This window comes from Argentina silus (assembly GCF_951799395.1).
Source record: "Argentina silus genome assembly, chromosome: 2".
Classification (NCBI taxonomy): domain Eukaryota; kingdom Metazoa; phylum Chordata; class Actinopteri; order Argentiniformes; family Argentinidae; genus Argentina; species Argentina silus.
Window position 1 is genome coordinate 7,004,994 of NC_139656.1, and position 27,296 is coordinate 7,032,289.

A 27,296-nucleotide genomic window follows, 5' to 3' on the forward strand; every position below is an offset into this window, starting at 1 on the left:
GACAGCGCCAACTGCCGGCTCGGAGAGGTCCTTGTAGATTAAATAACGTATATGTATTTTTTTATGGTAAATTGAAATGAAATATATATGAGTTCGATTTGTTTATTCGCATGGGATTCAATGGTTCATGACTTGTTCATTTCCTTGCGCTATCAACCTCCCAGTGACAAGAATGAGATGACGTGATGTGCACTTATTGTCCACAAGGAGGAGTCGATACTTGCAAAGACCCCCAAAGACGCAGCAACGGTGCATCGACGGAAGTTTCCTCAACGCATTCCGGAATTGTCATCAAGCCACAAAATCAGCCATTTTTATTATTAAAAGCTGCCTGGTACATTGCATACCAACACCCCTCTACATTTCAAGGATTTAAGTAAAATACCGACGCGAAGTAAGTTATTTTCACAAAGGAATTTCACGGTCTATGAAACGATACCGCGCCAAAAACAAGTAAACAATGCTGGCCTTGGCTTGAGTGATTGTTGTCCCCCTAAGGCCCACACTGGGTAGTTGGCTAACATGCCGCTATGCTAACTACCTGCGAAGTACAACAGAGCGAGGCCTTGTTGTTGTCTCCCAGTATAGTCTGATATCGCTAGCATAGCAAATAAATCAGATTGCTAGTTTGCAACGATTGCAATGTTTGTTTTACGTTGAGTTAATTAACTAGCGATACAACAGTGGTATTGATTGATACGTGTCAAAACACACCACATGGCTAGACTAAAACCAAGGCAAGCTTGGTTGTTGTTACTGTTTAATGTTAATCAAGGTTAGCTCTGTCTTGGTGCGAAATTAGCCAGCAAGTGGAGTGCAGTTAGCTAGCTAGCTGTTGGATTTTAGAATACATACAGGCAACTGACTGATCTTTCCACTGTATTCATCTGTCAACAGTTTCTGCAATAGGGCGACGGTTCTGGTCAAGGCATCAACTCACGTAATTTGAGCAGCTACCGTTAGTTTTGCTAGCTAACTGGTGCTTTACGTTTGCCTTTGTGTCCGAAACGAGGTGTCAATCATCCGTGTACATTATGTTCTAGAATCCAGCTACTTGTTATTAACTGGAATCTAGATATCCGCGATTCCGTCTTCAGGTGGACGTTGTTGCGCGGGATTGAATACCATGCTAGCTAGCTAGCTACATGATATCTTGACATCCCCGCTGATTCTGTATCCTCTAGTCTGACTTGTTGTTGGAGCATATTTGAAAGTCCTCAGTGTATGCCCTCAATCCCAACCAAATGTTCTATGAGCACACTGAATGTTTCTTTATATAATTGAGTTTAGGTTTCAGAGACCTGGATACGTTTTAAAGCCTGAAGAATATGCGAATGTGATTTTCTCACTTTCTTTTCTCATGCCTGGTATTATCCTGTATTCAATGTATGTGTGTATTTCTCAGACCTTGCAGACATGTCTGACTTCATCGAGAGTGAGGCTGAGGAGTCAGAGGAGGACTTTGATGAGAAAGTCATGAAGCCCACAAAGCCTCAGGCATTTTTGGAGGATGATGGTAATAATACTCTAATGTCATTCATTTTGAGCTTGTGTCTGTGTAGTGTCCTGACTGCTTATATCTCCCTGTCCTTCCCTAACAGAAGAGGAAGAGGAGGAAAACAAAGAGGACCAGGATGAGTTTGGGAACCTGAAAGGTCTTATTGATGATGATGATGTGGATGAGGAGGAGGAGGGAGGAGGAGGAGGAGGAAACAAGAATGGGGGAAGTGGCAGTGATTCTGAGGAGGAAGTCAGACATCGACGCAAGAAGCGCAGTGAGTTTGAGGATCATGGGTGTTTGCAACATTAAGAAAAGACTTGAGGTTTCCCTTTGTGCTTGTAATTTGTTTTGGAGGGTTCCTTTGTCTGAGGTGTCACACCATTTCTACAACTAACCTCTTCTTTTACCCTCACTGCCACTGATAACTTGTTACAGTATCTGGTCTGATGTTACATTTCTCTCTCTCCATCCCTCATAGATTATGATGATTACCTGGACGATGATGATCTTGATCTCATTGAAGAGAACTTGGGGGTCAAAGTGAAGAGGAGGGTAAGTTCTTCTCCCACTTCTCCTGTACCTATGGACTGGACTAATTCCAATTGCCTACTCAAGTGTTCAAGTGATAAGATGTAGCTGTTAGCTGTAGAATTTAAGTCTGTGTGGACTGCTGTCTGTGGTGAGTCTGATGCAAATAATGACATACAGATTAGTATGACTGACAAGATTTAAGTATCATCATATCTATGAATGTGTGTGGCTGCAGATCACAGTGTTAAGATCATTTCCCTCTCTTCCTCTGACAGAAGAAGAAGTATGACCGTGTGAAGACTATGGACGATGATGAAGAGGAGGATGATGAGAAAGACCAGATCGCAGACGAGATCTTTACTGGAAATGGGGATGATGACGATGAACTGGAGGAGGGTGAGGCTGTCGATGTGCTGCTTCATCGCCATGGTGATGATGAAGAAGAGGGGGAAGGAGATGAGGAGTCAGGTACAACAACAATGAAGTTACCCTCCCACTACAACATTCAGCTGTTACACATATGTGGTTATCACTTTAATGAGGATTCTTCAGAATGTCAAATTGAATGGAATTGTTATTCTTTGGAGCACAAAAGTGTCGCACTATATTTTGGCTCAACCCCTGAATAAAGCATTTTCCCCTCAGATATTGATGATTTTATCGTTGACGATGATGGCCAGCCTATCACCAAGAAGAGGGGGAAGAAGTTCTCAGGATACACAGATGCGTAAGTGTTCCATGTTCACCTCTGACATGGAAATATAGGAGATCAGACATTCATTTCTAGCACTATTGAAGGGTACAAACATTTCTTGCACTATTGAAGGCCAGACGGTTGTATAATCACCCTCTTACCCTTTCCCTTTTCTCTTCTTCTTCATCTCTCATTCTCTCTCATACAGAGCCCTCCAGGAGGCCCAGGAGATTTTCGGGGGGGACTTTGACTTTGCAGACTTTGACGCAGACGCATATGACCAGGGTGAGGAAGAGGAGGAAGACCAAGATGAAGAGGGCTGGGATCGTCCCAAGAAGCAGACAAAGAGGAGGGTGGGGAGGAAGAGCATCTTTGAGATCTACGAGCCCAGCGAGCTGGAGAGCAGTCACATGACTGACCAGGACAACGAGATCCGCTCCACTGACATGCCCGAGAGGTTCCAGGTGTGTGTGCGCAAGTTAGGCTATCCGCCTCGAACTGCGGACAGTGTCAAAGTACGACATCTGTCCAATTTTTGAAAACCAAAGAACTAAAGTCATACGGCCTAAATTATGATATTAAGTAGATATTTAAAAACTCTATGATGATACAGAATAAAGCGCTGCCATTCACAAGCACCTGCCAGAGTGACAGGTGTTAATTTCGGATCCTAACTTGTGTATGTCTATCTGGTGTATGTCTATCTGTCTGGGTCACCATCCTGTGTCCTAAGTGTAGTGCATCATCGCTGCTCTGCGTGTGTGCCTGTGTGTGTTTCTCACCCTTTGTGTTCTGTCTGATAGCTGCGCTCCCTCAAAGTGAAGCCTGCCGAGGATAATGAGTTGGAGGAGGAAGCAGAGTGGATCTACAGACATGCCTTCTCTACCCCCACCATCTCCATGCAGGTATGATCTACGGCCTATGACCAGTCCTTACATTACCTACATGGTTCCTCATTCCACCCCCACTATAACGCTATATATACCTACCTCATTATCAGGAGAGCACAGACTACCTGGACCGGGGGACAACCACCAACTTCAGCAGGAAAGGTCCCAGCACCATCGCCAAGATCAAAGAGGCTCTCAACTTCATGAGGAACCAGCACTTTGAGGTACACAGCCGTACTTTTCAAATGTAACCCTTTTGACTTGGGTTGTCCAAGTCCTGGTCCTGTTAGTTCTCAGTCCTCATCCTCAGTCTTCTCTGTTCACTTCTAATTTCTTGTGTTGTTCTGAGGCAACATTATTAGTGTGTCAGGTTGACCCCTTACCAAGCACTTGCATTTAAACTGTGTCAATTTTGGCATCTCGTTTTCTTCTGTGCTTACTCTGCTCTACGTGCCCCTCAGGTTCCCTTCATAGCGTTCTACAGGAAAGAGTATGTTGAACCGGAGCTGAACATCAACGACCTGTGGAAGGTGTGGCAGTGGGACGAGAAGGTACAGTACGAGTGACCTCCAATGGTTTTGACTGCAAATACGCTGTCTGATGCAACATCCACATCAAGATGACACCTTATGACACATGACAGACACTGATCCTAAGCACTTCCTGTGTCCTGACCCCAGTGGACCCAGCTGAAGACCCGGAAGCAGAACCTGAGGCGTCTTTTCCAGAGGATGCAGGGCTACCAGTTTGAACAGATCTCTGCTGACCCTGACAAACCGCTGTCTGACGGCATCCGCCCACTCGACACGGCTGATCTGGAGCGGTATGTTTACCCAACACTGGGGTCATAGAGGACACGGTCATATGAAGGGTCAATGTAACCTGTGTTGTCTAGTACTGGTCACCCATACACTGTGTATACTTTCCAAATGGAGCGAAGCAATGGGTGCAAAATGATGAGACATTACAGTATACACAATAGGGTATACATCAGTGGAGGCTGGTGGAGGTAGAAATCGGAGGACGGGCTTGTTGTAATGCATGGAATGAGGAATGGTATCAAACACTATTCCTAATTCCATTTCATGCGTTACAATGAGCCCGCCCTCCGAATTTCTTCCTCCACCAGCCTCCCCTGGTATACATATAGGACCGTTCATAAAGTGTGACAATACAGTTGATCAAGACACCTAAGACATAATTGAGGTAAACAACATTGAGATGACAGACTAACAGTATTGCCCTCTCCTCTCCTTCCCCCCCTTCCTGTTGTAGACTGAAAGATGTCCAGTCCATCGATGAGCTAGGTGACGTCTACAACCACTTCCTGTTGTACTATGGCAGAGACATCCCCAAGATGCAGAACGCTGTCAAGGCCAGCAAGAAGAAGAAGAGGCTCAAGAAGATCAAGGAGGTGTCAGAGGAAGATGGTATGGAGAAATGATGGATGGATGGATATGTCTCTTTCTCTCACGTCAGCTTTGAAATAACATTATTATAGAGTGGCTGTATTATTTCACATAATGGAAAATAATCACCTGACGTTTGAACTACTTTTAACTTATTGAATTCAGATTGAAGATTTAGCGATTCGACGGGATGTTTTGGAGTTGGAGTCATATCTAATCCATTCTCATTGCTTTTCTGTTCCCCTTCCACTGCTGTAGGTGAAGAGGCGGAGGTGGAGGAAGAGGAGGAGGAGGAGGAAGAGCCAGAGCAGAAGGGGCCTGACCTGAAGCTGGCATCTCGTAGGGACATGTACAGCATCTGTCAGAGTGCAGGGCTCGGTGAGTGACCTGATCTCAACATCAAATCATTGGTGGTCATTTCTTTACATAGGCAGTAAAAAACAAGATCAGTGCCAGACAACTGGTTAATTTGTTAGACAGTTTTTACGTGGACCAGACCCTGTTAGTGTGATCTTTATCCTGCTCTCTCTGTGCAGACGGCCTGGCTAAGAAGTTTGGACTGACTCCCGAACAGTTTGGGGAGAATCTGAGAGACAGTTACCAGCGTCACGAGACAGAGCAGTTCCCTGCTGAGCCCGTAGAGCTGGCCAAAGACTACGTCTGCAGGTAAAATCTCCAGCTTCTGTTGACAATGATGACGTCGCTCCAAATTTTCTTGACTTTATAGTTGTTTTCTTTCTTCCTTTGCCTTTTATCATATTGCATGTGGCTGTGCATGCATCATGGCCATTATCTTTGTATGTGCCATATTAGGAGCAGATGTTGCTCACACACTTGCCATGTCTCTCCCTCTGTTCCATGCACACACCCACCCCCTCCTCCCTCTCTCTCTAGTCAGTTTAACAGTCCGGAGGCGGTGCTGGAGGGGACCAGGTACATGGTGGCCATGCAGCTTGCCCGTGAGCCTCTGGTCAGGCACGTCCTCAGACAGACCTTCCAGGAGAGGGCCAAGATCAACATCAAGCCCACCAAGAAGGGCAAGAAGGTAGGCAGTGCAATGCTTTTCTGATATTTGTCAAACCAATTGCAAGAATGTACAAACCTCACAACAATGTTTTACTAACGTTAAACAAACCAAAAAGGGCAAGAGGTGTACCACTACAAAGCTGCCCATTATCTTCTATGTGGACTTTTCAATTGATTTATTAAATTTCAATTCACTTCCAGAGTTGAGCCCAGTCTCTGTTCTCAGTAATTCACAGTCATAGGAAGGGCTTTATGCGAGGCAGCTTTCCTTTGAACACCATGTTAACTTCCCTCTATCACCGTCTTGTTACTGTAGGAAGTGGACGAGGCTCACTCTGGCTACTCCTTCAAGTACCTGAAGAACAAGGCAGTGAAGGAGCTGAACGGAGATCAGTTCTTAAAGATGTGCTTGGCGGAGGAGGAGGGGCTGCTCACCATAGACATCTGTATCGACCTCATAGGGGTCAAAGGGTAAGAGGAAACACAGGCCTTTTCTGTACACCAGTGTATTCCCACGTGGTTAGTGAGCCAGTTTCACTTGAGTCATGGCTAAAGACTGGGTTGTAATCCATATGTCCTTTTATTTCTTCCTCCCTCCCTCTCTCTCTGTGTCCCCATCTCCATTTCTCTCTCATTCCTGCCCTCTCTCTCAGGTTTGCTGCTGATCAGACCTACTTTGATGAGATCAAGCAGTTCTACTACAGGGATGAGTTCAGTCACCAGGTGCAGGAGTGGAACAGACAGAGAACCATGGCCATAGAGAGATCCCTGACCCAGTTCCTCTACCCACAGATGGCCAAAGAGCTCAAGAACAAGCTCATCGCCGAGGCCAAGGAGAACATTGTTAAGGTAATTGGGCAGACGACATGTAAGGTTTTGAAAAATTACCCTGGGTGACAGAAAACACCAAAATACAAACTGCCTTGGCTAACGTCATCCTTAACTGCAGCCTAATCTGCTTTACTCTAATTTTTCAATTTATTTATCTCAATAGTCGTGTTGCCGGAGGCTATACAACTGGCTGAAGGTGTCTCCATACAGACCAGACCAGCAGGTGGAGGAGGAGGATGATGATCTGATGGATGAGGGTCAGGGCAAAGGCATCAAGGTGCTGGGAGTGGCCTTCTCCGACAGCAGGTGAGTGTATGTGATGGGCGAGCGTCAGGTTAAAGGCACCAGATTGGCACCAGTACCAGTCAAAAGTTTGGACACACCTTGCCAAGAGTGTGCAAAGCTGTCATCAAAGCAAAAGGTGGCTACTTTGAAGAATCTAAAATATAAAACATATTCAGGTTTGTTTAACACTTTTTAGTTTACTACATAATTCCATATGTGTTCCTTCATAGTTTTGATGTCTTCAATATTAATCTACAACATAGAAAATAATAAAAAATAAAGAAAAACCATTGAATGAGAAGGTGTGTCCAAACTTTTGACTGGTACTGTATATGGGTTATTTTTTTATAATTCCATAATAAACACATTTCAAAAGACCGAACCAATCTTCTTTCAACCATAAGTTAACATGTCGCTTAGAACTTGGATAGGGTAATGTTTGTCTAAATCACAACCTGAATGTTGCCATAGAGACACGCCAGTGTTCTGCTCTCTGATCAACGGAGAGGGAGAGGTGGTGGACTTCCTGCGTCTTCCCTACTTCCTGAAGAGAAGGACAGCCTGGAAGGAGGATGAGAGGGAGAAAAAGGTACAGACTGAGGACAAGAATACCCTATTACCTACCTTACATGGCATGTTGTCATTTACATGTTTCATGTCATTAGGAGAAGTCCTTGTTGATCTCACAGTATATATTTGACTGTATTGTCGTTCACCTCATAAATAATGAGTTTGTTTGGTCTCATCCTCAGCTCCATGACATTGAGACCCTGAAAAAGTTTCTGATTAGTAAGAAGCCTCACGTGGTAGCTGTTGCTGGGGAGAATAGGTGAGCCCCAGTTTTAATCTTTCTTCATTCATACCTCGTATGCCTCCAGAACTGTTTCCACTTCCACCTCACAGTATGTCCCCCTATGGGCTTCTTTTTGCCATGGTGGCCTATGTTTGCTCTGTGGGGGATTAGGCCCTAGACTGTTAAGCACTTTGGGACCAATATGGTTGTTTTTTGGGGGGGGTTTCTGCAGGGATGCCCACATGGTGATGGAGGACATCAAGAGGACCATCAGTGAGCTGGAGCAGGAGTCCTCTCTGCCCGCTGTAGGAGTGGAGCTGGTCGACAACGAGCTGGCCATGCTGTACATGAATAGCAAGAAGTCAGAGGTAAGCTCACACAGACACACTCTGTACTCTGCAAAAACCATAGGAAGTACACTCACACACACACACACACAACCCATATGAACACTGGGCTATACAATTTGATACTTGGGACTGTGTTAACACAGTTACATTCCTAGTTAGAGCATCTACCATCTAACCGTGGTCCTTCCCTCTCTCCCCCTTTCTAGACCGATTACAGAGACTACCCCCCTCTGCTACGACAGGCGGTTTCCGTGGCGAGGAAGATCCAGGACCCTCTAGTGGAGTATGCTCAAGTCTGCAGTACCGATGAGGACATTCTCTGCCTGAAACTACATCCTCTACAGGTGTGTGTGTGTGTGTGTGTGCGTGTGCGTGTGTGCGTGCTACTTGCTGCATGCAGTATATCTACTGACAAGGACATGGATTCTATGATAATCTCTCTATCCCCCCCTCCCCCTCCCCCTCCCAGGAGCAAGTAGTGAAGGAGGACCTACTGAGTGCTCTGTACTGTGAGTTCATTAACCGGGTTAATGAGGTGGGAGTGGATGTGAACAGAGCCATCTCCCATCCCTACACTCAGAGCCTGGTCCAGTTCGTCTGTGGCCTCGGAATCAGGAAGGGATCCCACCTGCTCAAGGTGTGTGTGTGTGTGTGTGTGTGTGTGTGTGTGTGTTACTTTGACTCAAAGCTGTGTTCAGTATGTCAAGGCTTTCTCCACCTAAGGCACATTGTGCCTGCCCTGTATGTTGAACTTAAACTAAATGACCTGTTTATGAATAAAGTGAATGAAATGGGTTTTTTCTTTCTTCATTTTGTGTATGTTTCTTCCCCTCCAGATCCTGAAGCAGAACAACACTCGTCTGGAGAATAGGACCCAGCTGGTCACCATGTGTCACATGGGCCCCAAGGTCTTCATCAACTGTGCTGGCTTCATAAAAATAGACACTGCCTCGCTCGGAGACAGGTGGGCGTATTATGTGTGCTTGTGTTACATGTAGTTTCTCCATCTCTCTACATTCGTTCATGGTATTGTTTTTCTTTTGGTCCATTGTATTCTGTATGTAGGTGTGGGTTCTGACTTTATCTCTCTCTCTCTGCAGTACGGACTCATACATTGAGGTTTTGGACGGGTCTCGTGTCCATCCTGAGACATATGAGTGGGCCCGTAAGATGGCCGTCGACGCTCTGGAGTACGATGAGTCAGCAGAAGATGCCAACCCGGCCGGAGCACTGGAAGAGATCCTTGAAAACCCGGAACGTCTCAAGGACCTGGACCTGGACGCCTTCGCTGAGGAGCTGGAGAGACAGGTCAGTTGTGTGTGTGTGTGTGTGTGTGTGTGGATGCGTGTGTGTGTGTGTGTGTGTGTGCGTGTGCGTGCACAGCTTTTGGCGGTAGCAGATACTCACCAGTGTTTCTCCCCTTGCCTTTCCCACAAGGATATGGTAAAAAAGGGTATTGGAGTATCAGACTGTATGATGTTAACTTGTGTATACTCAGCTGTAATGTGTTATCCATCCCCTGTAGGGTTATGGTAACAAGGGTATTACACTGTATGACATCCGCGCTGAGCTGAGCTGCAGGTACAAGGACCTGAGAGTCCCCTACAGAGCCCCCAACACTGAGGAGGTCTTCAACCTGCTCACCAAGGAGACCCCTGAGACTTTCTACATAGGTAATACTCTCTCACGCGCACACACACACACACCACCTAAACACGTACAGTAGGTAACCGACTCACACACCTTTTATGTAGGTTCATACACACCTTCTACTTACGTAACACACTCACACAGAGCTTCTTTCCATGTTAGGTGACACACACTTCCACCCACCTTCTACATAGGTCATAACACACTCACACACTACCCCGACACACTAAAATACTCCACACACTCAATATTGCAGACACTCAAATACACACAACATACACATGACCCTCCACATCTGCTCTCATTCTCAATTAGTGCTCACACACTCTCCCTCTTCTTCCCTCCTCTCTGTCTGTTCCCAGGTAAGCTGATCACCAGTGTAGTGACTGGTATCGCTCACCGGCGCCCCCAAGGGGAGAGTTATGACCAGGCCATCCGTAACGATGCCACTGGACTCTGGCAGTGCCCCTTCTGCCAACAGGACAACTTCCCTGAACTCAGCGAGGTGCCTTTCACCTTTAACCCTCACACTATGACCTCTAAATGATGCTAAGTTGATTCAGACAAAAAACAAAACTCTCTTCTTTTTTATTCCTCCTTTCTTCCTCTCCTCTCCACCCGTCCCTCTCCCAGGTGTGGAACCACTTTGACAGCGGTTCGTGTCCAGGTCAGGCCATCGGAGTGCGGGCACGGATGGACAACGGGGTGCAGGGCTTCATCCCCACCAAATTCCTCAGTGACAAGGTGGTCAAACACCCTGAGGAGAGGGTCAAGGTGAGCCTGGAGGTGGTTTGTTAGGTAGTTAGTTTGGCTGACAGGTAGGTAGGTAGTCAGTCAGGCTAACCATCACATACTTAACTGATCAGTTAGCACTAAGCTGTATTATTGACCCCCCCCCCCTCTCTAAACCTCTCAGGTGGGCATGACGGTGCACTGCCGCATCATGAAGATCGACATCGAGAAATTCAACGTGGACCTGACTTGTCGTACCTCTGACCTGATGGACAAGAACAACGAGTGGAAGCTGCCCAAGGACACTTACTACGACTTTGACGCAGAGACGGAGGACACCAAACAGGAGGAGGAGCTTAAGAAGAAACAGCAGAGAACCAGTAAGCCCTTCTACCAAGGTTATGGTGGCCAAACATTATATTTAACACCCTGAAAGAAATAATCTTCTTATTCATTGTATTCCCTAATATCATTCTTCACTCGCTTTTTTCTCTCCCTTCTTTATCTGTCTCTCTCTCTCTCTGTCTCCCTCCCTCTCCTTCTCCAGCCTATATAAAACGCGTGATCGCCCACCCCTCCTTCCACAACATCAACTTCAAGCAGGCAGAGAAGATGATGGAGTCTATGGACCAGGGTGATGTAGTGATTAGACCCAGCAGCAAAGGAGAGAACCACCTCACTGTCACCTGGAAGGTAAGAATAGAGGGAGGGAGGGAGGGAGGGAGGGAGCGGTGGGTGGCTGGGAGGGATGGATGGAGGGATGGATGGAGGGATGGGTGGATGGATCTGTCCATAAGTGGAAAGAGTGAACGCAGTTTTTTGTAGTGTGATTTGTGACATGTTGGGATGAGTTCTAGATTACTTATTTTGTTTGTGTGTGTTGTAGGTGGCTGATGGCATATACCAGCATGTGGATGTTAGAGAGGAGGGCAAGGAGAACGCCTTCAGTCTGGGACACACACTCTGGATCAACACTGAGGTGAGGGCTGTGCGAATGTGTCATGTTAGCCTAGGCTCTCTGGATGCGCGAGTGAGCGGTTTTTGTACGCATCTGTGTGAGAGGGCAAGATGGCCCTTTATGATTACTCAAACCCATGTCTCTATCTCTCTCTCTCTCTCTCTCTCATCCATCTCTGCCTCTCTTTCTGTAGGAGTTTGAAGATCTGGATGAGATCACAGCTCGGTATATTCAGCCAATGGCGGCGTTCGCTCGCGATCTCCTCACACACAAGTACTTTCAGGACTGCAATGGAGGAGACAGGAAGGTATAGGGAGACGATTATGTTCCATATTAACCTGAAAAAGTGTGGCAGGATATTCCAGGAATACTAGATAACTAGAAAGTGCTGCTACCATGGTGACATACTGTACATCTCTGTATCTCTCTTTCATTCATCCCCTCATCTTTCATCTCTCTCTCTCCCTCTGATAGAAAATGGAGGAGTTGTTGGTCAGGTCTAAGAAGGAGAAGCCTACGTTTATCCCCTACTTTGTATCGGCCTGTAAAGATTTACCAGGGAAGTTCATACTGGGCTATCAGCCTCGAGGCAAACCACGGTGAGTAACCCCAACCCCAACCCCTAACCATGATCCTTTTACCCCAACCATAACCCTGTAATGACCTGTCTGTCTGTTCATACTGGGCCACCAACTCATATAATCAAGTATGATTACCAAATGTGATGCATGAAGATATGATGCATCATTGTGATGTCGGTTGTGTTGATAAACATGTCCTGTTGTCCCTGTAGTGTTGAGTTTGTGACCATCACGCCTGACGGCTTCCGCTACCGCTCTCAGATGTTCGGAACCGTTAATGGACTCTTCAGATGGTTCAAAGACCACTTCCAGGAGCCTGTACCAGGTGTGTGATGCCTGCCCATTGGCTAGAACCCCCTCCCTGACAATCTTACTTGACCCGCTTCCACTGAAATGTTTATCTAAATGTTTATCACACCATGCATGAACCACTCATTTTCTACAGAAAGTGTTGGGTTTAGTTTTTTTGTTAAATGTCACTGTTGTAGTGATTTTTAAAAAAAAAAAAATTTTGGTCAGTGGCCTAATTTTGTGAAATGTCACAGGCATTATAGTGTAGGTATATTTCTCTAAACTCTTTTCTTTCCCTCTTCTCTTAAAGGCATCACCCCCAGCAGTAGCAGCCGAACACGGACACCTGCATCTGTCAACGCTACACCAGCTAACATCAACATCGCAGGTTAGTCACGCACATACACACACATACATACACACACATACATACACACACATACACACACATGCGCAATCAAAGAACCTCCTTATTCATGTTTGATAACCTCTCTCCCTCTCAGACCTGACGCGAGCGGTCAACGCTCTCCCGCGCAACATGACCTCACAGATGTTCAACGCCATCGCTGCGGTAACAGGCCAGGGCGCCAACCCCAATACCACGCCGGCCCAGTGGGGCTCCAGCCAATACGGTTACAGCGGCAGCACCGGGGGAGGTGGAGGCAGCTCCTCAGGTTATCATGTGAGTGCTTCTTCAGGGAAGGGCAGGGCCTAACCCCTTAGGATTGTATTTAGAATTCTTTAAAACATTTCTGATCATTAAGGATATACCTCTACTGTAAAGATCATATGACAAATGCCTCTTCGGGCAAGTAAGTGTGTATTGTCTACTACTCTATGCAGTCATCACACCCTCAGAATCTCAGTCTTTGTATCTAATCTCTAGAATATATCTCTCTTCCCCTTCCAGGTGTTTGCCACGCCCCAGCAGCCGATTGCGACGCCCATGATGACACCCAACTACTCCTACACCACGCCCAGCCAGCAGAACATGGGCACGCCCCAGTACCCCGGCACCACCCCGCAGTCCTCACACTCGCAAGGACACGGGCACTCGACACACTCGCAAGGACAAACACACGGCCACAGCCACCACGGCCACCACAGCGGCGGCGGCGGCAGCAGCAGCAGCAGTCATCACGGACACTCGTCCAACACGCCTTCTTCCTCCTCCACCTCGTCTAGAGGACGCACGCCACAGCAGCAGCCTAAGTAAGTAGAGACGGAGAGACTAAGGTTGCGCTCCGATTCGCACTTGTACACTTGGCCCCATGAAGGTAGAAGGAGTGGACCAATCCAATGGGGAAGTGCACGAGTGCTCACTTCTGGGTGACCGGTAGAGAACTGGAATGCAGTCAGAGTGTGTGTGCTGGTACATTTTACAATTTAAGTTTTTTTTGGAAGTAGGTATAGAACTGTTTAAGAAAGCTACCTTGCTTTGAGAAATACCCTCCTTGCTTACAAGCAGTAAGCAACCGTATAAACTAAATATATCTACAAAACATTCAAGTTGTCTAAACTAAACCTCCCCTCTGTCTCCCCCTGCAGGTCAAGCGGCAGCACTGCAGTGGACTGGGGCAAGATGGCAGAACAGTGGCTTCAGGAGAAGGAGGCTGAGCGTAAGAAGAAGACCCGCATGACCCCGCGCCCCTCCCCCAGCCCCATGATCGAGAGCACGCCAATGTCCATCGCTGGAGACGCCACACCCCTGCTGGACGAGATGGACCGATAGGACAGAGAGGGGGGTGTCTCTTCACGCCCCCCCCCCAAACCCCACCATTCCCCTTTTACCCCATCCTCATATAAATACCCCCCCCCCCCCCCCATCCTCAAGGAAATACCCAAACCCCCCATCCTCATCAGAATACCCCCTCCTTACCTTCTCCATCAGACTGGACCCATACCATTCATCCCAACTGTCTCACCCCACTATCCTCTTCACCGGCTGGAGTCCCATATCAAATCCGTCTCTCTCTCCCTGTCCAACTTGCTCCCTTTCTCTGTTCCTAGCTACTGTGTATCTAGAATGTTTCTTTCTCTGGGGCTCATCTCTTCTCTCCCCCACTCTTTCTATCTACCTTCCCCTCTTTCTATCTACCTTCCCCTCTTTCTTTCTGGTTTCTATCCCTCTTTCCCCTCTATTTGCCAGCCACATAGTATTTTATTATTTAGTGGGGATAACTGTATTTCACACAGAACATCGACACAAAGACAAACACTTGAAACTGCTGACAAACGAATAGGACATGGACCTATGGAGAACGCTTGTTTGTCAGACAACTTTCTCCTTTTTGATTTATTTTAGAAACATACAATGGGGTATGCTATACTTTCTCTTTTCTCTTTGATTTTTAAAGAAAAATATAAAAAGATTAGGAGATGCAAATGAAAGCGTCTGATTGGTTGACAAGTGTTTTTGCCAAGTTTGGTTCGGCGCATGTATTGTCCTTTTGCCATGTAGACCCCCCCCCCCCACCCCTTGCCTCATGGTAATTGGTGGATTGTGGCGAAAGGTCGCCAACAAGCGCTTTACCGAGCCAATCAGGAAGCTGTCTGCGTTTTTGTAGTGATGCATTAAAACGAATAAAGACACTGTTTTCAGTATGAACCCTAAGCCTGTACTCCTCACATGTCTGTCCAACCAACACACACCCCTTCGTACACAGGCACAAGCTTACGAGTCTCTTGTATTTAGTAAAATGTTTGATATTCTTATACTCAAAGATGTGGTGAATGAAACTTGGGAAATGTTGAAGGGATTTGTTGAAACAGACGGTTGAAATGTCTGAAACCTTGCCAGTTTCCCACTCATTCACTTTTGTTCAAAGCCCACAGAGAAATCAATGCTAGTCAGTGTACCAGCCCCGATTTGAATCCAGTGATGGGAATATGTGGATCAGAGCCTTCTATTAATTTGTATAGGGCTTTTATGTGAATAGCATGTGTTCTTGAGCTGTATTTTTGGTAGGGGAGCGAGAGAGGTTTGCTCCAGTGTTCCAAATTATCACCTCGGAACCACAACACAAGTGAACCCATTTGATGATTGAGATCAAGGAATTGGTAGGATATTACAATCTTTTCCTTACAATGGTTGCTTAATCTCTAGTTTGCCTATTGTCCATGTGAATGTATTTTTGCTGTGTCCAACATCCTTGGTAGTTTATCAAAGCATAATTGTTGTGAATTTGCTCATGTTTAACAGTTTTTCTCTTGTCTATGAAGTTTGCATTTCTTTCAATCCATCATCCTTGATTTACAATCATTGTGTGAACATTTAAACCACACCACTAGGGTGTCAGGCATTATACTGTATGTGTACTGCTCCATTTTGGTGCTTGGCCACATCCCGTAGCTTCTGCCTCTTTGGTGGATAGGGTTAGGCAATATAGTGATGGCTCTAACCTGAGCTTTCACCTAATTGCTTTGATGTATCCAACCCTTACAAGTCTGTGAACACTGAAGGTGGACCCATTTGATGATTGCAGGTGCAAACTGCAGTGGGTATGATCTCAGCTCTGCAGGAATGACTCAGGTGATGACATCTGCCATACATTCTTACCATAATAGAACTATTAATATTTTTGGTGAAAAGGCATCGGGTCTATTTATTTGGTGGTGACCTATGCATGACTCAAACACATCACTGATGTATTCTGGGAATTGTGGTTTTCAGTTATGACTATTTGCTTGTCTGTAGTCCCCAGAGTCACTGATGGACAGTCTTGGGCTTTAGGAGGGTACAAAGTTACAGAAAGTTCCAACTGAAATGCATTGTGTAGAACAGTCATGGCTCTTTGTCATGCTAAATAACTTGCATTGTACCTCTATCTGCAACATCCTAACATTGCTCCCTTCCACAATATGCCCCAGGTTGTAGGCAGTGGATGAGGAGGGATTATGTATCTTGTTGTATAACACTGCTAATAACCTTTTCTACCTTTGATCCCTTTAATAAAAGTGTTCATATTGAAAGTCCTGTGTTTTATTGAAGTGTGCCACTGACCTTTAGCACAAAGACATGCACACACCTCACCAGGGAGAATAGCACAGTATGTTACAGAGGAGCAAACTGTGTGTGTGTGTGTGTGTGTGTGTGTGTGTGTGTGTGTGTGTGCGCGCGCGCATGCCCTGTGTGCACATACAGTATTGCACAGACTGTAGCCAAGTCAGGCAGAGGCCATATCCACACTCACATAAACACTCCTTTATTCATAGTATTTTTGTTCAACTATACACATTGTTAAGGCCTTCTGAATTACAAGATCAGTGTCTGGCTTCATACATTTATTGTCAGTATTTTCATATTAGCCTTTGCTTCTTTGTATTACATGTATTACACACATACAAATTAGCCATTTCTCCACTTCAGGCTAAAATGAAGTTATGACTGAATGTTCATTGTTCATCTACATTAAATAAAATAAAAATGTAATAAAAATATCTGCAGTGCATATTAGGACATCCTATAAGTGCACACAAATGAATATCTGTTCGCCTCCTCACTGTGACCATAATTCGATTGGTGTGAGATGTAAATGAAACATTCTTTTCCCTCTCTGCAAAACAATCTCTCCATTTTGGGAGCATGTGAATCTAATGCTGGTGGAGATGGCTGTGGGTATGAGAGCGGTCATGGGAACTAGCGTATGTGTTACATTAGCAGCAGCAAAGCCACATGACAGGAGATGGGGGGGGGGGGGGGGGCTGACGGCTCTCATTCCCTGGAAAATATAACTTCAGAGAGGAGCCACATGTCACTGATAGTGACAGGGAATATTGTATTCCTTTGGTTAATACCTAAACGACCCCCACCAGAGAGGACCGTGTCAACTCAAGAGTAGCCATTAGCTTAGTTAACATCTATCGTTGTTGTTTGGAGGGGATTCGGAGTGAAAGAGGCTTTTGACAGCATTGACTCCTAACCCTGGTCTTGTGATTGTTGAAGCTATCTTCTTTTGGTCCAAGTGAAGCCCTTGGTTTGCCTGGCCCATTTCAATTTAAGAAAATAAATTTTAAAAAATCCCAAACACATTATCATGACACTCCATTGTTGCTCTTGGGTCCATCCACAGAGATAGAACAACTGTCTCTAGTTCCATCTCTCTCAATTGAAAGTCAGTGGCCTTTGGATTCTATCCTTTCCAGAGATATGTCTAGTTTTGCCATTCAGCCTCTCCTGCTGTTTTGTTGTAGTTCTATTCTTATCATTATCCTGTATGATTGTCCACAGCTCTATACTGTGTATTCTCTCCATTCAGCAGCAGATATTTTTTAACTTGGTTGGTTTGTACTTCTCCTCTGTGCTTTCAGTAATTCCTATGGTAAAACAAATGGGGGTAAATGAAGAAATACGAGTGTATATGTACGAATATTTTCCTTTGAAACCTTGCATTGCCATTTCGAAACACAATTAGAGTTGATACAGTGCCTTCGGAAAGTATTCAGACCCCTTCACTTTTTCCACATTTTGTGGTGTTATAGACTCAATTTAAAATGGATTAAATTAAAAGAATTTGCCATCAATCCATACAAAATACCTCAGAATGACAAAACCGAAAACAGGTTTTTAGAAATTTCAGTACATTTATTAAAATTGAAATACAGAAATACCTCATGTACATAAATATTCAGACCCTTTGCTATGATAAAATTAGCTAAAATGCAAAAATGTTATCAACAAATCACTCAATAAGTTGAATTGAGTTCATCGTAACGCAAGGATAATAGTTCATGTAATTTTGGAATGAATATCTTTGGTTTTAAAGGGTCTCTGATTTGCATAGGAATCAATTACACTCTGTGTAGATTAGAATGTCACTACCAACTCAGCAAATTTCATAATTTTCTCTTGATCCTGACAAACTCCCCAGTCCTTGCATTAAGATTGTCAATTCAACTTATTGAGTCATTTGTTGGTGACATTTTTACATTTGAGCTAATTTTAAGAGTGTCATAGCAGGGGCGCTTAGTGGCGTAGCACACTAATGCACTTACCACGTAATCGCAAGGTTCAAGGTTCACAACAAAATGTGGAAAAAGTGAAGGGGTCTGAATACTTTCCAAAGGCACTGAATGTTCTTTATTCATGATGTCTTGTGCTTATGTTACACAGGTATAATTTTGTATTTTACATGGATATATGCGACATGTATCTTTTATTTCCTGCTATCTTTCATGTTTGACAATAACTAAATCAAGAGAATATTTTGTTTGTTGACTTACTGATGATGTCACCGACACGCCTGGATCCACTCTTCTCGAGCTCTGCCAGCACGTTGGCCTCGAAGGTGAGGGATGCCACCCGGAAGAACAACTCCCTGATACTCTCCCCTGAGAGAGCGGGGAGACAATAAGGAGAACAAGAGGGACACAGTGTGTGTGTGTGTGTGTGTGTGTGTGTGTGTGTGTGTGTGTGTGTGTGTGTGTGTGTGTGTGTGTGTGTGTGTGTGTGTGTGTGTGTGTGTGTGTGTGTGAGCCCTACCTGACTTTGCAGACACGGCCCAGAATTCTGCTCTAATTTCCTCTGACAGTCTGATAGCTTCTTGCTCCATATAAGCTAACCGATCAGGAGTCTGAGAGAGAGAGAGAGAGAGAGAGAGAGAGAGAGAGAGAGAGAGAGAGAGAGAGAGAGAGAGACAGGGGGAGAGGGAGAGAGGGAGGGAGACAGAGGGGGAGTGTGTTTGGGGAGTTACAGTATCATGAAAGTGCAGATCCTTTCAGTTATGTCTGTAGTTTGAGATCAGGCAGGCACTCACACTGAGGTCCTTCTTGGTGCCCACCAGGAACAGCAGCACACTAGAGGGATCGTTCTCCTTCATAGCATCCTCAAGCCACTGCCTGCGTACAAGCACACATGCAAAAACAAATACAGTACATAAATACGCACCACACACATGCGCACGCGCACACGCACACACACACACACACACACACACACACACATACACACACACTCAGGATTCAGTCAAGTACATACAATAAAGCCTTAGTATAACTCCAATGACTTTGGGCATATTAAAATGTAAGGCTTGCTTCAGACCTATCTGAAGACCCACCTAGATAACAACTTAAACCTAAGTTCCTAAAGGTAGTATTATTATAATTTAATGGCATCTCTTACCTGGCATGGATCAGAGAGTCAAACCTGCTCAAGTCAAATACCACTATGATGGCTGGAGGGATACCAAGAGAGACATACAGCAGCATTAGAGGTGTGTGTGTGTGTGTGTGTGTGTGTGTGTGTGTGTGTGTGTGTGTGTGTGTGTGTGTGTGTGTGTGTGTGTGTGTACATGCACACGCACAGGTACGTGAATGCATGTGGGTGTATGTGTTTTCCTACCCTGTGCTCCTCTGTAATATGTGGAAGCAATACACTTGAATCGCTCCTGACCTGCAGTGTCCCATCTTAAATACAGAGAGAACGAGTGTCATTCAATTCCTAATTCCATCACATTATATAGGTGTGTGTGTGTGTGTGTGTGTGTGTGTGTGTGTGTGTGTGTGTGTGTGTGTGTGTGTGTGTGTGTGTGTGTGTGTGTGTGTGTGCGTCTTGAGGGTTGGTATGACAGTGAACAGTATACTCACAGCTGTAAACTGAAGGGTACCCCCAGCACCTCAAAGCGTTCCATCCCAAAATCGACCCCAATGGTAGCCTTATAGTTTTTATCAAACGTGTCCTTACAGAACCTGAGGGGAATTGAGGAGAGAAAGAGATATTAGATTTTGTAAATTATGGCATGACTGTCCCTGGCATAACTTTGATTACTGTTCTGATCTAAAATGTCTAAACAGAGGGAATGTGGGAAGCAGGAGACTGTGGGTATTTCATTCGGGGATGTAGTCCTAATATATGGTAGCATGCCCCTACAAGAGCATCATGATCATGTCATCTTAGTGCCAGAAGTGCTAGAATATAATCAATGACAATGTAACTGTTTTTGACAGTTTAATCTTTAGATCTGTTCTTGCAGAACCTGATTAGAACAGTCACAAAATAGAGGCTTTAATACTATTACTTAATACCATACTTCACTAATATTATACAGTAATGACATCACAGATTTCACTGCCATACTACTGCTACTGTCCCCTTCCTGTGCGGAGGGCTACAACATCATCTGCTAAATTAGGGAACCATTCAGGAGATTCAATGACTTCAATAAACGGACTTAAATGTCCTCATCTAGACCCCTAACAGATGCCTAATATATCTGTTAGCAAGTAAGTCAGCAAGAAGTAGATAAGTCAATAAATCAATCATCAATCCGTTTTTATAGACCAAGTGGTTTGGAAATGTGGTTTGTAAGCAGGGGTAACAATGACAGCCACAACACAGCTCTAATAGGACATGGATGTGTCACTGATTGTACAGTCAGGCAATCCAAGTTGTATGGAGATCAGTGGTTCTGAGTAGCATCTGCTCTGTGCTGAGGCCGGGAGTCAGTGTGGATTCATCTGGGTGTAATGGCAACAACATGGTCAGCAATACTTCTATTGCTGAGAACAACTCCTAAAGATGATTAGTGTGCCACTGAGTGATACATGATCATTGTAGGGTCTGGCTCTCTTGAGACTTCAGCGAACACCAATTAAGCTTGCGCACCCAAAATGCTTGTTGCATATAAACAGTATCTGTTCTGAAGTTAGAGTAGTAGATCAAAGCCTCTTTCTATCTCTGGTAGAGTCAATGTTTATACCGTTTCCTTACCTGCTTATTAGACATGTCTTTCCAACTGCCACGTCGCCTACAACAATCACTTTGGCGATGTTAAAGCTGCAGACACAAGCAAAACATTTAGTAAAACTATAAACATGACATGAATTTGTGTGTGTGTGTGTGTGTGTGTGTGTGTGTGTGTGTGTGTGTGTGTGTGTGTGTGTGTGTGTGTGTGTGTGTGTGTGTGTGTGTGTGTGTGTGTGTGGTGGGGGGGGGATTCCCTGGCATCTCACCCTACTGCACCAGTCTTCTGTCCTTGACAGGCAGACTTCACCTGCGAGTGGAAGCCATCTTTAGTGTGCAGTGCCGCCTCTGGAGTGAAACACTGCAGAGAGAGAGAGAGGGACTGAGATAGGGAGTGTACACGGAAGGATAGGGGAGGAAGACAGAGAGAGACAGAGAGAGGAAGAGAGGCAAAAGAGAGGAGAGAAGTAGGACATAGAGAGCTTACAGAGATGGTAAGAGAAACGAGAGACAGAACACACAGTACAATACCCACATCAGTAGGAAAGTCTGCTAGCATTCATTGGATTGGACTGGATTGGGTAGAAATCTGTGGAAAGCTGTGGAAAGCTGTGGAAAGCTAGAATAATAACTGCCTTGTGGGTATCAGTGACTTCAGTTCGGGTTCTTCATTTTAAACTGCTTTGTCACCACAGCCCTCCATGAGACCTTGTGCCACGGGCAGAACTAAGAGCATTAGCTCTGTGTAATGAACACTAAATGATCACATCGTCCAACTTAATCATCTGCCTAATTCTTAGCGCCAGAATTCTAACACAGTTAGTCATTGTGTTACAGAGACACATGATTAGATTCAACTTGGTTGGCGGTGTGGCACAATGGACTCAAAGATAGACAGACTGACAGACAGAAAGAGAGAGACAGACAGCAGACAGCAGAACATGTCTAGACAGCACTGTTGGTATATGAGGGGTTTGCTTCTCTAGTCTAGAATGACTGAACATGGACAAATGTCAAAGAATCGTGTGTGTGTGTGTGTGTGTGTGTGTGTGCGTGTGCATGTGTGTGTTACCTTTGGAAGCTGAGCTATTATCCGGTCACTCCTCACAGGTGGCAACATGCTCTTGACGTGAATGTTATAGGGTAACATACACACAGACTCAAATAATCACACACAGTGACACACATTCAATCAAAATATTGTCCATAGGCAGGTTTAAAGGTCACCTGAAAAGTAATACATAACTGACAGTTTAGTCTGATCTGATTTCTTCTGGCCTGACATCATCAACATACAGTAAATAAAGTGCCCCATTAATCTCCCTGGTGATGCCTCAGTGATGCCTCAAAGGAGCTCTGCCTGCTGTCCAGGACAGAGCGAACAAATATTGACAGATAACTAACCCTTTAACACTCTGTAGTCTCCCGTATGAGACTTCACTATGCTCTACCATCTGCTATGCTTTGTCTGGTTGGAAAAGTATACAATGTCTCTCTAGCAACCAAGCCTTGTCCCTTCACCTGGCTACTGTGGCAACTATGGCAACCTTAGTGTAAATAGATGCACAAGGCAAGTAATGGAAGGAACGCACAGAGACACAGACGGTGGAAGTACTAATGGTTTCCTGTCATCTCAAAGGACTGAAAATGTTTCTATTACAGACAGTATGATACTGTATTTCATTGTTAGGCTGAGTAACATCTGATATGAGATCATGTCTCATACAGCAACTTATTGGTTGAAACATAGCAATGTAAAATCTTCTTAGAAACTGAGACTTTGATGCAGTAGTGTTGTTATATGTGTATTGTCTTTGAAAACATCTCTAAATAAGCATATATGCAGCACATTTAAAGGATAATGCATAGCATCAATTAGAATTAATGTTACAGCCATAGACATCGTGTATGACTATCATAAAGATTCGTGTTGAGCAAAAAAAAAAGTATTGCATATAACATAAGTAGGCCGAAAATGCTATAATTATAATAAATCAAAAACGGTACTATACCTTGCACTGTGTGCACTGATGATGGAGGGAAACAATTAACAAGTCAGGTTGAGAATGAGAACTCTCTAACGAAAAGGAAACTATATTGTTTCACAAATACCAAGCCCATCCGACAGAAATAGCCTAAAACACCAGATGAGAACAGATGACCCTGCTGAGCGAAAGAGGTTTTAGCTCAACCCTCTCCTCTAATGAATGAATGACTGTTCTGAAGTGCGCACTCGCTGTGAAGAGGTTGGGCGCAACAGCATGTAAATATATTTTTGGTCACGCATTTTCTGTATACTTTTTTAAAGCTTTGTAATATTTAAATTATCAACATTTTGCAAGTGTCTTCTTTTTAAAAAAAAATATGTTTTTAGGGCATTTCTGCTTTATTAGGATAGAGACAGTAGAGATTGACAGGAAGGATGGATGACATGCAAGATAGGTCGAGGGTCGGAATCGAACCAGGAACCTTGCGATTACGTGATAAACGCATTAGTGTGCTACGCCACTAAGCGCTCCAATTGTCTTCTTTTTATCCTAAAATGATATAGGTATTGCCTTCATTAGAGAGTGCTGATGTGATAACAGTTTAAATGTTCCCCCTCTCTATCAGAAGCTTTACATTTCAAAATATTTGGTTTGAATTATTATAAATCCCATCATAGTTGACAGGACCCTTTTTTATGTAGTCAGTCAGTCAGTGCTACGACTCAATCTTCCACCATTTTCCTTGGAATGTGCAGCTGTGCAGTCCCCCACATGGAAATCAATGCATATTGGTATAAGCATGGGCTTGAGGGAGTCTCCGACTTTTTGGTCAATGGTCTCGGACAAGTTTTTCATCTTTTACAGTTACGCCAATACAATATTTTTAAATCCGTGTGGGGGAGCACACACTTCAAGAAAGTGTTGGGTCACAGAAATAGTAGGGGCCAGAGGGTTCACTCAGCATCCATTTCCGTCCGTAGTCAGGAAAGATTAGGACTGGGCCGTTTTTTCAATGCTGGAAAATAATAGGAAGACTGTGAACATTCGTGTTTTACTCATATTTGCAACTTGTTCTTATTGGTTTTAGCTTAACGCTTGTAATGTCTAACGTCTTACGATCTCTTCGCCGTACAGGGCGAGACATATTAGCCTATCTATATGTTTAAAAAATCCTTTTTTTTTTAGGGAGAGTGACTGCTACGCACATGCGCAGTCTGACGAGATCCTCTGCCCTCGTGAATACTTGCGGATACGCATGAATAAAAACATTCCTAGCACAATTTAAAATACGTTCACACTTACTTGCATTTCGTTGTCCAGCTACTTTTACAAATGTATATTAGGCTATATGAAACCTATCACTGACAGACCTCTTTGCGCATGCCTGCAGTGGCTAAATTGCTCGTTTCCGGGCTGGACAACGGCTACCATTGGATTTCGAGCCACTCAACCATCTTCTAATTCTAAAACATCTTTGTTGGGACGTTCCATGGGCGACGTTTGGTCGACGTTGTGTTTTACGTAACATTCAGGCGACCGACGTTGTGAACTGCGTGCTGGTGCAGTATAAAAGCTTAACTGCACCCCTTTTTTCTTTCTCTCGCAGTTTCCCCGTTGAACTCCTGTCATGAGTTTGTGCGGAGTGTCGATGGCTTTGGGCCTCGCTGAACAATCACATGGTGGACACAGTGCAAGTATCAAAGGGTGAGTCTATTCCTCAGCTGAAGTGCTTATTTAGCTAGCTATCTAGCCAATAATTTGACAGCAGTTCGTGGAGATGATGATAACGACATAGGAAGTGCCGTCCGATGCGATAACTGACGATGATTCCTAATTGTTAGCTTGATACCTAGCCGCCTGATCCACGTGAATGCAAAATAGCATGTTGAATTGTGTAATTTTAATTTCAAGTGTTCGACCTAATGCTAGTGTCGTGTAATTCGTTCTAGGTTTGGTTGACCACGCACTGGAAGCCAGGAGATGCAGATATCACTGTCATGCACACGTTCAACAAATCCGCGGTGCACGTGGCGGGTAAGATGACCCATCTTTGAATTTGAATTTGCGCCAGCTGGCTTAAATGCATTTGTTATTGCTTGTAATGTAAATTGTCTAATGTCAATTATTGAATGACTATTTGTATGACAGGTTATTCTTACTTGAATATTTTGTGAAACATTAGCATGTTAATGCAGCTTTGTCAGCGATAGCATTAAGTGCAGTCCGATGCGACAACTACATCTTGTCAAATCTTGTATTGATGAAATCTAAACTGAAAACAGCTGGAATTACCGTCAGATTGTACAGTGGTGACTCTAGGTTTTCTGAACATTACAGGCACTGTACAGTAGCCTGTATTGTAATCATGATACCTTCACATGTATCCCTTTTCCCTCAGATGTGGCCTCCTTTGCAGTATCCCAGCAGTTTGATGGAGGTAAGGAAATCTACATGCTAAACTTACCTCCGTTTAAGGAGGCAGTTACCTTTTTATTAGTGCTATGATGAATCTTAAACTGAAAATAGCTGGAATTACCGGCAGATTGTACAGTGGTGACATTCGGTTTTCTGAGCCTTAACATTCTCATTGGTCTTCATAACCACCTCATGTTCTGTTCTCATGAGTTACTGTTGTATTTCAGGGCTTCCCATCTGTCTGGCTTACTGGCTGATGTGCCAAATCTCATCACCTACCCTTGTCAGGTGAGCAGGCTTGTCTTAAGGGACTCTGACATGTAGTTGATGTGGTAATGATGAATCCTAAACTGAAAATAGCTGGAATTACCGGCAGATTGTACAGTGGTGACATTCGGTTTTCTGAACATTTTAGGCAGTGCAAGGCACTAGCCTACATTTGTATTTGGTGTCTGTTTTCACTTATCACATGTACATCTCTTTTCCCTGTCAGATATGGCCCCAAGTGACCTCCCTTGCAGTTTGAATGGAAGTAAGGAAATCTACATGTACATCCCTTTAAGGAGGCAGTTACCTTTGTTAATGCTATGATGAATCCTAAACTGAAAATAGCTGGAATTACCGGCAGATTGTACAGTGGTGACATTCGGTTTTCTGAGGCTTAATATTCTTATTGTTGGTCTTCATAAACACCTCAGGTTCTGTTCTCATGAGTTACTGTTGTATTTCAGGGCTTCCTATCTGTCTGGCTTACTGGCTGATGTGCCAAATCTCATCACCTACCCTTGTCAGGTGAGCAGGCTTGTCTTAAGGGACTCTGACATGTAGTTGATGTGGTAATGATGAATCCTAAACTGAAAATAGCTGGAATTACCGTCAGATTGTACAGTGGTGATATTCGGTTTTCTGAACACATCATGGAGTTGAGTGGGTTACTATAGGATGCACAATTCTTTGACTTGTGTTGTATGCATTGACCACTTACAAATCCCTTTCCTCATACTTTCAGAATATATATTTTGCCTGGAGTTCCATGGGGTGCTTGTCCAAAGGCGGTGGCTGAGTTTGGTGTGAAGACTGACTTTACAGGGAAAATACACTAAGGACATGTTTCAAAACATTGAGTTAAGGTCAAAATGCTGTGACTAACCCTATGATTACTGTCACTTTGAACAAAATGCTTTTCAGTACTGTTAACTGGAGATGTTTGACCATCCTTTGTAATATACTCATTGTATAACTTGTGCTCCCTCATGATCTGTTGACCTCAATATCTTCTGAGAAATTGCTCTCTGCTCTGTCTGCATGGTGTGGTCCATTCCAGCAGTCTCTATATTGCAGCATTGTTGTGTGATGGTACTTTAAAAATAAATAAATAACTGCGATGCATTTTTGTGGCCTCCTTCCTTCCAGATTACAGGATGAATAAATAAATTGGCAGTGTCAGCATACCACTCAAAATGGAGTGGTCATAAATGTAGATTTGTATTACTACTGAAAGTGTAGAACTACTGTCAGGTTAAGGAACCATCTGACTATGGGCCAGTAGAAACTAATACATGGTTCAGAAATGTTTTAAATAGCCACTAACTTCCAATGAAAATAAATGTATATGGTTGATGCATTTTCTGATCAGGTTGGCCCAAAGCATTGGTTAAGTAGGCACTCACATATGGCCCCCCAAATAAAGT

The 27,296-nt window shown here is 44.3% G+C and overlaps 2 protein-coding genes and 1 long non-coding RNA gene across 3 annotated transcripts; 2 read left to right on the top strand and 1 right to left on the bottom strand.

The window, feature by feature from the left end:
• Positions 1-335: 335 nt before the first annotated feature.
• Positions 336-16,464, top strand: supt6h (SPT6 homolog, histone chaperone and transcription elongation factor). The gene is made up of 38 exons (XM_083695283.1): positions 336-394; positions 1,406-1,516; positions 1,602-1,775; positions 1,980-2,053; positions 2,308-2,500; positions 2,678-2,759; positions 2,935-3,190; positions 3,530-3,631; positions 3,727-3,840; positions 4,078-4,167; positions 4,297-4,439; positions 4,892-5,046; positions 5,284-5,403; positions 5,562-5,691; positions 5,920-6,070; positions 6,368-6,522; positions 6,705-6,900; positions 7,046-7,188; positions 7,639-7,756; positions 7,920-7,996; positions 8,193-8,328; positions 8,517-8,654; positions 8,780-8,947; positions 9,147-9,274; positions 9,411-9,618; positions 9,836-9,983; positions 10,323-10,465; positions 10,594-10,734; positions 10,877-11,072; positions 11,240-11,385; positions 11,579-11,671; positions 11,844-11,957; positions 12,125-12,249; positions 12,444-12,556; positions 12,833-12,910; positions 13,026-13,204; positions 13,433-13,734; positions 14,071-16,464. The coding sequence occupies exons 2-38, from the start codon at positions 1,417-1,419 to the stop codon at positions 14,252-14,254; spliced, it is 5,313 nt and encodes a 1,770-aa protein (XP_083551409.1). The 5' UTR covers positions 336-394; positions 1,406-1,416; the 3' UTR covers positions 14,255-16,464.
• Positions 16,465-17,499: 1,035 nt separating this feature from the next.
• rab34b (RAB34, member RAS oncogene family b) lies at positions 17,500-22,322 on the bottom strand (the record flags this gene model as incomplete). The annotated part of the gene is made up of 10 exons (XM_083695529.1): positions 17,500-17,838; positions 18,745-18,852; positions 19,004-19,094; positions 19,278-19,359; positions 19,643-19,694; positions 19,862-19,926; positions 20,107-20,208; positions 21,230-21,295; positions 21,472-21,563; positions 22,275-22,322. 10 exons carry the CDS (start codon positions 22,320-22,322, stop codon positions 17,777-17,779), a joined length of 768 nt encoding a protein of 255 aa, XP_083551655.1. The 3' UTR covers positions 17,500-17,776.
• A 2,473-nt stretch (positions 22,323-24,795) lies between these two features.
• On the top strand, positions 24,796-26,988 carry LOC310823016. The gene is made up of 7 exons (XR_014554910.1): positions 24,796-24,894; positions 25,140-25,224; positions 25,589-25,627; positions 25,833-25,893; positions 26,099-26,137; positions 26,337-26,397; positions 26,615-26,988. It is a non-coding gene; the product is annotated as an uncharacterized lncRNA (long non-coding RNA).
• Positions 26,989-27,296: the final 308 nt, after the last annotated feature.